The sequence below is a fragment of the Leucoraja erinacea genome, chromosome 28, assembly GCF_028641065.1.
Source record: "Leucoraja erinacea ecotype New England chromosome 28, Leri_hhj_1, whole genome shotgun sequence".
NCBI classification, from domain to species: Eukaryota; Metazoa; Chordata; class Chondrichthyes; order Rajiformes; family Rajidae; genus Leucoraja; species Leucoraja erinaceus.
In genome coordinates this window covers 29,592,565-29,605,565 of record NC_073404.1, presented here as the reverse complement: position 1 = coordinate 29,605,565, position 13,001 = coordinate 29,592,565, and the positions used below count along the sequence as shown (strand labels likewise).

The following is a 13,001-nucleotide window of genomic DNA, read 5'->3' as shown; positions in this document are numbered from 1 at the left end:
ATGCCTCATGTACATGCTTGCGTTTGATCAAACCTGGTACAACTGAATATTTCTGAACTAATTTTTCTTCCAAACCAGTTTGCTAGATTTTTGGCCATAATTCCTCTCTAACATTCAGTTCATGGCAGTAGTGTTCGATAATGTTCTTAAATCTTTTTGTTCAGCCTTCACTTAGCTTTGTCTTGCTTATTGCCTCCAGCGATGTTAAATATTGGAAAATAAATTCCCAATAGGAGATGCTGTGCATTGTGCTAATCCATCTGTCTGAAGCCTGAATAGTTCTAGAATTGCGGGACAACTATATTTTACACCGAGTGGTGAGTGCCGGGAACGCATTGGTAGCAGAGGCAGATAAAGATTGTGGCATTCCGTGGCATTTAGATTGGCATACGGATTTGTACGCAATATCAGGAAATGGAGGGGCATGGATCATGTGCATGAAGCATAGAAAATAGGTGCAGGAGTAGGCCATTCGGCCCTTCGAGCCTGTACCGCCATGCAATATGATCATGGCTGATCATCCAACTCAGTATCCTGTACTGGCCTTCTCTCCATACCCCCTGATCCCTTTAGCCACAAGGGCCACATCTAACTCCCTCTTAAATATAGCCTCAAACTGGCCTCAACTACCTTCTGCGGGAGAGAATTCCAGAGATTCACCACTCTCTGTGTGAAAAAAGTTTTCCTCATCTCGTTCCTAAAAGATTTCTCCTTTATCCTTAAACTGTGTCCCCTTGTTCTGGACTTTCCCAACATCGGGAATAATCTTCCTGCATCTAGCCTGTCCAACCCCTTAAGAATTTTGTAAGTTTCTATAAGATCCCCCCTCATGTAGAAGATAAGTGCAGGAGTAGAGGCCATTCGGCCCTTCGAGCCCGCACCGCCATTCAATATGATCATGGCTGATCATCCAACTCAGTATCCCAACCCTGCCTTCTCTCCATACCCCCTGATCCCTCTAGCCACAAGGGCCACATCTAACTCTCTCTTAAATATTGCCAATGAACTGGCCTCAACTACCTTCTGTGGCAGAGAATTCCACAGATTCACCACTCGCTGTGTAAAAAATGATGAAATAAAGATGAAATTAGTTTAGTTTGGCATCATTTTCAGTATAAATCTTGTGGGAAGAAGGGCCAGTTCCTGTGCTGCAGGCTTCTATGTTCTATCCAGTGGATTGTGATAGGTTTTATAGTAACTGATTTAATTCTTATCCAGTGATTGTTTCAGTTCATCATCTCACTTCCCTGGCATTTTAGGTGTGAGGAAAGTCAGTGTAAAATTGAATAATGGAAAATAAAGTGACACTGTTCTACCTACTATATCCAGAGTGTTTTAGATTTCCTTGCCTAGAGAAAGCATTGTTCTTGATGACATTCTCTTGTCGGTTTGTGTCCACGTTTCAGAGTTTATTTGTAGGTGACGAGCGCATCAATGAACAGCACAGATGTTAGACCCGTTGGAGCATGCTTCCATTTTCATTTCTTACTCCTACAGCTTAATCAAAAGAATATGACGTTGAGCAATAGGTGCAGAATATTTGACAAGTTTCAAGACCGAATATCACAGCATGCAATTAAGATTGACTTTCTAAACAAGATCCACAGAAAGCATCCACCCAATCGCAGACTTGCAAAGCCAGTGAAAAGGAAAAACATGAAGGTATGTGATATTCTGATAGAACTTTAATGGAATAATACCATCCAGTAATATTATAAAATTAAATAATTTGTATTGAACCCATCTAGGTTGAATTGCCTTGTTCCATGTAGATGTTAGAATCATGAATTCATTTTGGCATGATTGGGACCAATCTGAAAACTGATTAACTAAGATATCTTCCAAATTTGTGGGAAAAAAAGTTTAATATTCCCTTGATGTGGAATGAATGCAGGGGATTATTTATGCCGTGAGCTCTGTACAGTGAAAATAATTGATATGATGTAATTAAAAAATGCAGACATATAAGCGCAGACTTTATATTGACCAGCAATTTAGTCTGGGACCATGGCTCTGTTACACATTGGGCTTCACTATCTAGAACAGTCTGGGATCTAATCAATAACACATTATATCCTCAGTGTCACTTGAAAGCATTCCTTTAAGCTTGGCTTTATTTCTGTTTGGATTGCTTTGTTCCAAAGAAAAAAAAATTAAGTTCCTCATACAAGTTTCCCTGTTGGAAGTACAATATTCGGAGTATTCTTGGGAGTATTCGGAGTATCCCACACTGCACAGTGTGATTGACTGATATTTAAGTATAGTTGGAACAAACAAATTTCCAATGCAACATGAAAACACGTCAGGATTATATTTTCTATAGCATTCATTGTTATCATTCTCAGATTCAATTTAAGAATCTTTTGCGCTATTTTCAGTTGACACCTTTTCCGTGCTTGCTGAATGTTAGAACCTTTTTAAAATCAATATTTTAGCATCTGGAATGTAGGATCGGCCATTTTGTTGACAGAAGTCACATACATTGGTTTCAAGAAGGATAGATTAGATAGATTTGGCAGTTGAATGCACTGAGATGCACCTGTTGATATTATTGCAAATACTGGATAATTCAGTGTTAGTTTTATCATTTTAAGGATCCTAACATTTGCAGAGGAACTAAATGCCTGAATGGAATTCCTTTTGTTGCAGTTAATATTTTCTCCATTCAGTTACTGTGAATGTTTAATTATTGTTCCTCTGATCTAAGCACTCTATGATCATTTATTTAGGCTACCTAGGTTGCCATGACATTTTACCTGCTAAGAATTTTGGGTAAGTGATCAAGGACACAATGTCCTGTGTAAGTCCCCTTCTCTTACTCCCCCCTCAAATAATAAGTAGCTCAGTTAGATTAGGATGGCAGGCGCAGGAGCAAGGATGTACACATTAATTGCGAGAAGAGTGATTTGGTCTATCAGTGATTCTTAGCAAGGGTAGCTATCCCAAGCCAGGTTGCCTAACTAAGTGAGTGCTTTTACCAGAGGAACGAGAAAGGAGTGAGGAGGTTTCTCTGAGATGTAGTATATTTCTGTTAAAATTCATCTGTAAAATTTTAGCACCAATTATTTCAAATTAACCTACTGGGTGGGATTTATTGATTTTACATAAAGCCTTTAAAGATTTGAATGAAATTTGAGTATTAACGATAATCTAACCTTTTTGCCAGTTGGTCTTAATGACAGATACTAATCATTGAATTTGTGTTGCTTAAAGATGGAACAAAATTATATAATATTTTCATCAATAAGATTTAATTCAATCTGAAGAGCACTTATCCATTTTAATATATCGTTATATTTGAGATGTTAATCCACAGATCATCCCCAGAAAATGTGAAACCTTCCATGTATATATTATGTATATAATATATATATTTAAACAACGCATTTCTGGTAGTAACTTCCAGTTGGAGATTCACTAGACCAAATCTTAAATTGCCTGATTTTTTTTTTTTAAATAGCAGTAAATTCTAAATTGTGTATTTGGCGGATAATGCAAGGTTGTCTTGTTGCCTCCTCATTTGTAGAGAAGGGGTTCATGCCGTGTCAGTGTATTTTTAGATTGAAGATTAGTGAATATATTATTCATATGATCATAGATGTCGAGGTGTTCTGGTGTAAATTGAGTATATTTCCAATAATTGCATAAATATAAATATCTTGGGATGATATTTGACCCGGGAATTGCCTGACTAGTTTGGGTACAAATGTGAAATTATTATTTTAGCAATACTGGGATGGTTTGCCTGTAGTTCCCAATGTCAATGTGCTCTTGGCTAACTTAAAACAAAACTTGCTCATTCAACAGATGATGCTATAAGTCTGTGTTTTATAGTTCTAAGGTTGCTCATCTTTCAATTCATTTCAGCAGATGACCGATTGTATTCACTTTTCCTCCAGGTTCCTGAAGCAATTAAGGCCCAGTACCAGTATCCACCGCCTCTCCTTCCTCCGGCAGGAATCCGTGATGGAGAGCTGATATGTAGTGAGACTCCCACTGAGTCACAAAAGCACCTTTCCAACCATGAGCACTTTGCTGCTGAAGAGGAACAACAGGAGGTAATAAGGGTGGCAGGAGTAGGCCATTCGGCCCTTTGAGCCAGCACGGCCATTCAATGTAATCATGGCTGATCATCTCCAATCAGTACCCCGTTCCTGCCTTCTCCCCATATCCCCTGACTCCACTATCTTTAAAAGCCGGCCTCTTGTGAGGCAGAGAATTCCACAGACTCACAACTTTCTTTTAGAAAAAGTGTTTCCTCGTCTCCGTTCTAAATGGCTTACCCCATATTCTTAAACTGTGGCCCCTTGTTCTGGACTCCCCCAATATCAGGAACATGTTTCCTGCCTCTAGCGTGTCCAAACCCTTACTAACCTTATATGTTTCAATAAGATCCCCTCTCATTTTTCTAAACTCGAGTGTACAAGCCCAACCGCTCCATTCTCTCAGCATATGACAGTCCCGCCATCCCGGAATTAACCTTGTAAACCTACGATGCACTCCGTCAATGGCAAGAATGTCCTTCCTCAAATTAGGGGACCAAAACTGCACACAATACTCCAGGTGTGTAGTATTAAAGCATGATATGGATCTTGATCGAATGATACTTTATTGTCACGTGTACTTGGTATGGTGAGATTCTTTGTTTGCGTACAGTACAAGTATGCAACAGTCACCACACAATGGACGCCGACAAAAGGGTGGTGAATCTGTGGGATTTATTGGCGCAGAAAGCTGTGGAGGCCAAATGGATATTTTTAAGGCAGAGATAGATAGATTTCATGATTGGTACAGGCATCAGGGGTTATGGGGAGAAGGCAGGACAATGGGGTTGAGAGGGGAAGATAAATTTGCCATGGTTGAATGGCAGAGTAGATGACGGACCCAATGGCCAGAATCTGCTCCTATCACTTATCAACGTGGAAAGTATTCAATATAGTTCCTCTTCCTTCTCCTCCACCTCCCTCCCCCTCAGTCCCCCTTTGTTCTCAGCCCCCCCCCCCCCCCCCCCCCCCCCCCCCCTGCTGGGTCCCTCTTTGTTTGTGCTGGATTTTGTTTTAGCAAGAAAATCATATTCTTCATGCTAATAAATTGGCAATGAGATCAAAATTGTGTCTTTAGTGGGTGATGCAAGGTTGTAATAGAAACTACCTTCTTGCCTCGATATTTGTAGAGAAGGGATTCATACTGTGTCAGTTTATTTTTGGATTAGTCTATTATCATTTGATGATTAGATTTTCTTTTCGGTGGAATTTTCACTTGATTTGACCGATATTTGAATGGATATTTATTGTGCTGCTCAGCTTGGTCAAGTTCTGTGGACAGAAAAAGCTGGAGTAACTCAGCGGGTCAGGCAGCATCTCTGGAAAAAAGGAATTTTCGAGTCGAGACCCTTCTTCAGACTGACTCGATCCGTCTCAACACGAAAAGGAATAGGTGACGTTAACTGTAGTTTTGAGTTTATTTATCCTTTTAATAATACTTTTTCTCTCCCCTTTCTCCTAGTGGCTTCGTAGTGTTGTTGCACTCCAGTGCAGCATATTCAAACATTTATCTGCTAAGCAGATGCCATTATATTGGGACTCTGAACGCGTTGACAAAGCGGATATTAAGCCATGTGTCTCAGCGCAGTGTTCAGCGGACAGCTCTTTAAGCAGCGTGCATCAGGCAGCTGGAAAGAAACCATCGTCCCCATCACTGACTTCATGCAATGTTACGCGCACCTCAGGGACCAACAGCCAGAATTCTTCAGGTTCCTCCGCATCACAGCAGCCTGGCGCTGCAGTCACACAGGAAGAAAATGCCCGTATTTTACACGCCGAGACCTCGTGCAAGTCGTCGAGCGGCAGCGGGACTTCCAACGGACCTTTGTCAACAGAGGTGAAAGTAAACCGGCCTTTCCCGTGTGCGCTTTCATCTGAACCGTCCCGGCAGCTGTCAGACACGCAGAGACCAAAGGGCCAATTGACGCCGCAGCTGCCAAGCCAAGTCTCTGGGCAGGCATGGCTGCATTCTCAGCTGCGGCCAACCACCCCACCAGCAGCCGGCAACCTCCAAAACCATTTTGTGGGAACGGTTGTCAAGGCGGAGAATGCAGGAGGACCCGTTTCGTGCTTGCAACGAATTCCTATCAGTGTGACGAGTGTTCCCGCTTCTTTATCTACTTTGTGTGCCAGTTCTGAGATCACCAGCAGCTCGCAGCTCAAAAGCATCGCTTCAGTGCAGATAGCTGGGCGGCCTACCACGTTCATGGCAAAAGTCGTCACGACATCCTCTGCGATAGCCAGGGCTATTACACCTCCAAGAGCAGTGGCAGATAGTGTATCAACACTGTTGGGACCTTCAAGGAACCTAATTTCACCAGCAGCCACAGGTGGATAGCTTGGTTATTTTTAAATCCAGTTATTGTTTCCTTTCATCCACAGTAAAATGATTATTTAAAGTGGTGTTCAGTTAATTTTGGGATGTTTTGGACAGTTTCCATCAAGAGATCGGAAGACTTAAGTTGCTAAAACACTGAAAATCTTCAATGATAACCAGTATTTCCTTCAATATACTGATCTTGTGGAGCTGTACATGGGCGGAATAGATCGGGTAGACGCACAGAGTCTCTTGATCGAGAGCCAGAGGTCATAGGTTTAAGATGATGGGGGGGGGGGAGAAAAAGGTTTAATAGGAACCTGAGGGCTAACTTCTTCGCGCAAAGGGTGGTGGTTGTATGGAACGAGCTGCCAGAGGAGGTAATTGAGGCAGGTACTATCGCAACGTGTAAGAAACATTTAGACAGGTACTTGGATAGAGTAGGGTTAGAGGGAAATGGGCCAAGCACAAGCAGGTGGGACTGGTGTAGATGGATATGTTGGGCGGTGTGGGCAATTTGAGGGACTATTTCCATGCTGTATGACTGACTATATCTGCCTAATTATTTGTGTCACAGAAGGCCATTGAGTCCATGCCTGCTTCTAACAAAGTGATTCCATACCCTACCCCTCTTTCCCCTGTCCTCTTGCACCTTCCCTTCCTCTGGCCCTGCGTTTCACTCCTCTCCTTATCTAATACCCTCTTTGTTTCCTTTCCACCTCTATCCTTTGTCACTTATTCTACCCTATCTGGTAATTAAATCCCACCTCATTTTTATCTACTTGGGTTTGCCAAGCTTTGTCCTGTCCCTACTTCTCTTTTCCAATATTTTCACCCGCTGCTATCAGTCTTAACGGTCCTGCCCCGAAACATCATCTGCCCATACCCTCCACAGATGCTGCCAGCTCGACGGAGTCACTCCAGCACTGTTGTGCTCAAGATTCCAGCATCTGCAGTTCTTTGTGTGATCCCATGTCCCCCATTTGCCTGTACCTATAATGTATTCTCCTTTATGCTCACAAATTTCCCTTTGTCTAGGACCAGAGGGCACAGCCTCAAAATAAAAGGACGTACCTTTAAAAAAGAAATGAGGAATTTCTTTAATCAGAGGGTGGAATCCAATGCCACCAATGGCTGTGGAGGCCATCCCTGAATATTTTTATGGCGGAGATTGACAGGTTCTTGATTAGTAAGGGTGTCGGGGATTATGGGGAGAAGGCAGGAGAATGGGGTTGAGAGGGAAAGATAGATCAGTCATGATCGAATGGCAGAGTAGATTTGATGGGCCGAATGGCCTATTTCTGCTCTTATGAATTTCTGAAGCCTGTGTTCGTGGAGCTGTGAGACAGTTTCATTAAGTGCTGAACCATCATGCTGTCCTCCCTTGCTGGAATCCTGAGCAAAGCACGAAGTGCTGGAGGAACTCGGTGAGTCAGGCAGCATTTGTGAAGGCAATGGACAGACGACATTTCGGGTCGGGGGTCTTCTACAGACTGAAACATCTTATTGCATATATCGTGCACAGCCTAAAGTTGCAGGTCAACTTGTTCATTTTGATCTTGTTTATGCACGTCGGGTTGATTGCATTAGTCAAAACAGGGTGGACCACGTGAAGGTGTGAAGGTGAATCAAGGTTCAGAGGGATATGGGTCAAACGCAGGCAGGTGGACTAGTGTAGATGGGGCATGTTGGTCGGTGTGGGCAAGTTGGGCCGATGGGCCTGCTACCACTGCATGACTCTAATTGGTAGATGGGTGGTGATGCTGCCAGTTTGTTTACTCGCAGAATTTGGGTTAATTGATGTGCTAGTTTCAAATTGGAAAGATTGTTTTCCACATGATTGGTGTGAGAGGCTTTTGGAACAAGTAGTTTCAGTCTGGAGCAAGTAATATGCAAACAGTATACTACATCACAATCCTTTAATGCAATATGTCAAATTTGGGTGAAAATATCTAAATAGACCAATGTTCCATTGAGTTAAATCCTAGTATGAAGTGTGATAGAATCAAGATTAAATCTTTTCTCACAGCTCTGGTTAGATATTGGGTATATTATAGAACAAACACGAGTTGTTCAGAATCTCATGCTGCATACTGATCGGTGATTGAAAGTTCTTCATTGATCTCGTAGCTTTGAAAATAGATAAATTAAAATGTGGACTATTTGTACATTTAGTTGAGTTTATTGTCTCGTGTACCGAGGTACAGTGAAAGCTTTTGTTGCGTGCTTACCAGTCAGCGGAAAGACAATACATGATTACAATTGAGCCACCCACATTGGACAGACACATGATAAAGGGAATAACGTTTAGTGCAAGATAAAGTCCGATCAAGGATGGTCCAAGGATCAAGGTATTTCTCTTTAATAGAAGCAAATATCTTTCAACTGTAGAAGTAAAAATTGTAAATGTTGAGAATGCACTTGGAAGCTGTGTTTGGAAAGTTAGCATTTGATGGTTGGGCTTTGAATCATTTTTACCTGTGACTGTTGCGTTTGAGAATCTTGTACCATTTTTGTTCAACAGTAATAATGCACAGTGCTACTTTATTGGTCGGTCGGATTGCGTTGATTCTCATAGAACTTGAACAGATTCTGTTCCAAAACTGGTAATAACGAATATATATCTTTCTTTTCATAAAAGGTAAAGTGAGTCCAACTGTGCTGTCAACAGGTGTGTCAGTGGGAAACAAAGCCGTTCCCTTAACTTCTCCATTAAATACTTCAGTTATGTTTGACCTTGCCAACTCTCTGCAGGCAGCTATGGAAGGAAGTGGAGGTAAATGTTTTTGAAAATTTCTCTCGCTGAACTTATTCTCTCCGGTTGACTTGCCATTTGGTAGATGAAAGGATTTGAGTTTTGCATGCACACCATTTCTACCACTTGGTCCTAAATGTAAGAACATAGAACAGTACAGCAAAGGAACAGGCCGTTCCGATTTTGCCGTACCACCTCAATTGACTTGCTGCAGATGCCAGGTCTCAATCTCTATATAAATTGTTTCATATACAAATTATCTGCTGGGAATGAATGGACACTTTATCAATATTGCCCAACGAGACATGACTGCCAATTATATACAAACTTGGGTTTTGTTCTGGTTCTGCTCATCATTATTTGCTATAAGATTTTTAAAAATCCACTCAATCTCAATTTCTACTTGTGGGCAATTGTACTATTACATTTATCTCTTGGTGATAACAAAGAGAAATTGTGGAAAGAATCCACAAAAATTAATGCCCAGTAGTAAGTGCCAAAGCTAAATTTCATGTTGTAATCAATGTAAGTTTAGTGGTAGTAGGGAGAAGAACTTTGTGTAGCAAAGTATCAATTTTATTTATTTATCACATTCAAAGTTAATAGTTGTCAGCTAAGTTGCATGGGATGGAGAAAGTACAATCATAAATGGGCAGTGCTATGGCACAGCGGTGGAGTTGCTGCCTTACAGCACCAGAAATCCAGGTTATATCCTGACCACGGGTGCTGTCTGTACGGAGTTTGTACATTCTCCCTGTGACCACGTGGGCTTTTTCTCCGGGTGCTCCAGTTTCCTCCCACTCTCCAAAGACGTACATGTTTGTAGGCTAATTGGCTTGGTAAAGTTGTAAATTGTCCCTCATAATAATAATAATAATCTTATTTATATAGCACATTTTTAGTCAACTTGCATTGACCCCAAAGTCCTTCACATAATTACATTACATTACACTACATTACATTCCTGGGATGTCAGGACTGTCTTATGAAGAAAGACTGGATAGACTTGATTTATACTCTCTAGAATTTAGAAGATTGCGAGGGGATCTTATAGAAACTTACAAAATTCTTAAGGGGTTGGACAGGCTAGATGCAGGAAGATTGTTCCCGATGTTAGGGAAGTCCAGGACAAGGGGTCACAGCTTAAGGATAAAGGGGAAATCCTTTAAAACCGAGATGAGAAGAACTTTTTTCACGCAGAGAGTGGGTGAATCTCTGGAACTCTCTGCCACAGAGGGTAGTTGAGGCCAGTTCATTGGCTATATTTAAGAGGGAGTTAGATGTGGCCCTTGTGGCTAAGGGGATCAGGGGGTATGGAGAGAAGGCAGGTACGGGATACTGAGTTGGATGATCAGCCATGATAATATTGAATGGCGGTGCAGGCTCGAAGGGCCGAATGGCCTACTCCTGCACCTAATTTCTATGTTTCTATGTACATAGGCAAAGGTGGGTGAAGTGTCTTGCCCCAAGGACACAACGACAGTATGCACTCCAAGCGGGATTCGAACCGGCTACCTTCCGGTCGCCAGCCGAACACTTAGCCCATTGCGCCATCTGTCGTCCCACCTCATGTGTCGGATAGTGTTAGTGTGCGGGGATCGCTGGTCGGCACGGCACACTGTTTCCGTGTTGTATCTCTAAAATAAACTTTAAAAAAAATTAATGTTTACAAAAGTGTTGACTCGCAGTTATATTATTTAGTAATGACATCTGTCGTGACATTAGTTTAAATTCCAGAAAGTTGGAATAAAACAATATTGCTGGAAATACTCCACAGGCCAGGTATCACTCGTGGAGTGAGAAGCACTTAACATCTCACATTGTTTAAGAAGGAACTGCAGATAAGGGAAAATCGAAGGTAGACAAAAATGCTGGAGAGACTCAGTGGGTGATGGAGCATCCATAGTTGCTGCCTCACCCGCTGAGTCTTTCCAGCATTTCTGTCTACCTAACATCTCACATTAATCTATTCGTGTTAATAGGAATTTTAAATAGAAATTATTTGAGACCTTTCGAAGAAACTACAATACTGTTTTGTCCTTTTGCAGAGATTGAACTCAGTAAGCTGGATGAAAAATTGATTCAGGTACTGGCTTGGCAGAGAATTCAGCAGCTGTTTCCTCCCAAAGCATCCTCTTTACCACCAGTACTTAGCACCTCGAAAACCCAGACAAGTGCTGCAAACACGCAGACTGAAGGTATGCATTCAATTGTCTATATTGCACCAATGTCTCTTGTTTCAGCCCATCTGTAGCTCGGGTCTCAGTTGTGCGTCTATCTCTGATTCAGTGAGGCTCTTCAGGGTACCACACTGGCCTCTCATCTTCCTAAACACCAGCACCCCCGAAACATGGTGGTCAGAACTTATTACAGTTATACAGCGTGCAAACAGGCCTTTCCGCCCAACTTGACCACACAGCCCAACATGTCCCAGCTACACTAGTCCCACCTGCCCACGTTTGGCCCATATCCCTTCAAGCCTTTCCTGTCCATGTAACTTATTCTGCACCACTTCCCATTCTAACATATTCCCTCTGGTCACTGAACTAAAATAGTTCCTGTGTTCAAATGTTTTATCTTTGCATTTCAAAGTTTTATTGCTCCAGATCTCTCATCTTCTCCAGTTCCATTCCGTTGCCTCTCCTTAGCAAGCGGCCACCTGTCAAAGTTTAATTTAGAGATACAACATGGAAACAGGCACTTCGGCCCACCGAGTCCACACTGCTTCTATGTTATCCCATTTTCTGAGTCACCCCCTCAGGGGGAATTTGCAGATGTCGATTAACTCACAAACCTGCAAGTCTTTGGGATGTGGGGAAAAACCGAAGCACCCAGAGTCGCAGGGAGAACGTGCAAACTCCACACAGACAGCACCCGAGATTGGGATTGAACCTGGGTCTCTGGTGCTACCAGCTGCGCCACTGTGCCGCCCACTGTCTTTCCCCATTCTCCCTCCGCCCCGTCATTTGTAACCATGTCCTCTGCCACTTGTTTGCCATGTTCTGGGACGGTCCAGCAGAAATGCCTCCCATCTTCAGGCCTACGTCCAACTTTAAGATACTCCATACCAAAGTATATTGTTCCCTTTATGTTTCTAGATTACATTCATAAACTTGTTAAAATTATTTGGAAACTCTTCTGTTAAAGTGCACCGTGTCATTCAGGAATAGATTAGAATGTGATTGAAATTTGCAAAACGGCAAATGCTGGGATTGTGAAGTAAAACAAATTCTGGGAACACTGAGCAAGTCCGGCAGCATCTGTGAAAACGGTGTTAATGTTTCATAAATAGACAATAGATGAAGGAGTAGGCCAATCGGCCTTTTGAGCCAGCACCGCCATTCAATGTGATCATGGCTGATCATCCACAATCAGTACCCCATTCCTGCCTACTCCCCATGTGCCTTGACCCCGCTATCTTCAAGAGCCCCATCTAGCTCTCTTTCTTGAAAGTTTCCAGAAAACTGGCCTCCACTGGCAGAGAATTCCACACTCACAACTCTGTGTGGAAAAGTGTTTCCTCATCTCCGTTCTAAGATCAGTTCTGATGAGTAAACATTTCTCAAGAATTCTGAAATGGCTGTTTTAGGTGCATTCTGCCTCCGTGGCAGGTTTAAGAAATAGGACAATAACCCAGGGGGTGTATTCAAATGCCAATGTAGCAAATCATGAACCTGGTAAATTTGCGAGAAAATTCCATCAAGCACCAAATTGGGAGCTTTCTTTCCAAACCGATCTGGCTTATGATGACACAAGAAACTGCAGCTGTTGGAATCTTGAGCAAAGCACAGTGCTGGAGGAAGTCAGCGGGTCAGGCAGCATCTGCGGAGAGAATGGATAGGTGACATTTTAAGCTGGGACAGAAACGTAGAAAACGGGTGTAGGA

The 13,001-nt window shown here is 42.3% G+C and overlaps 1 protein-coding gene across 1 annotated transcript in view; it reads left to right on the top strand.

Annotated features, from left to right (window-relative positions):
- phf12b (PHD finger protein 12b) overlaps window positions 1-13,001 on the top strand; it is a 78,761-nt gene that overhangs the window by 54,009 nt on the left and 11,751 nt on the right. Inside the window, exons 7-11 of the mRNA XM_055658140.1 lie at window positions 1,498-1,662; window positions 3,900-4,058; window positions 5,506-6,373; window positions 9,002-9,136; window positions 11,164-11,313. Of these exons, the coding sequence (XP_055514115.1) occupies window positions 1,498-1,662; window positions 3,900-4,058; window positions 5,506-6,373; window positions 9,002-9,136; window positions 11,164-11,313 (1,477 nt within the window). The remainder of the gene's footprint in view (window positions 1-1,497; window positions 1,663-3,899; window positions 4,059-5,505; window positions 6,374-9,001; window positions 9,137-11,163; window positions 11,314-13,001) is intronic.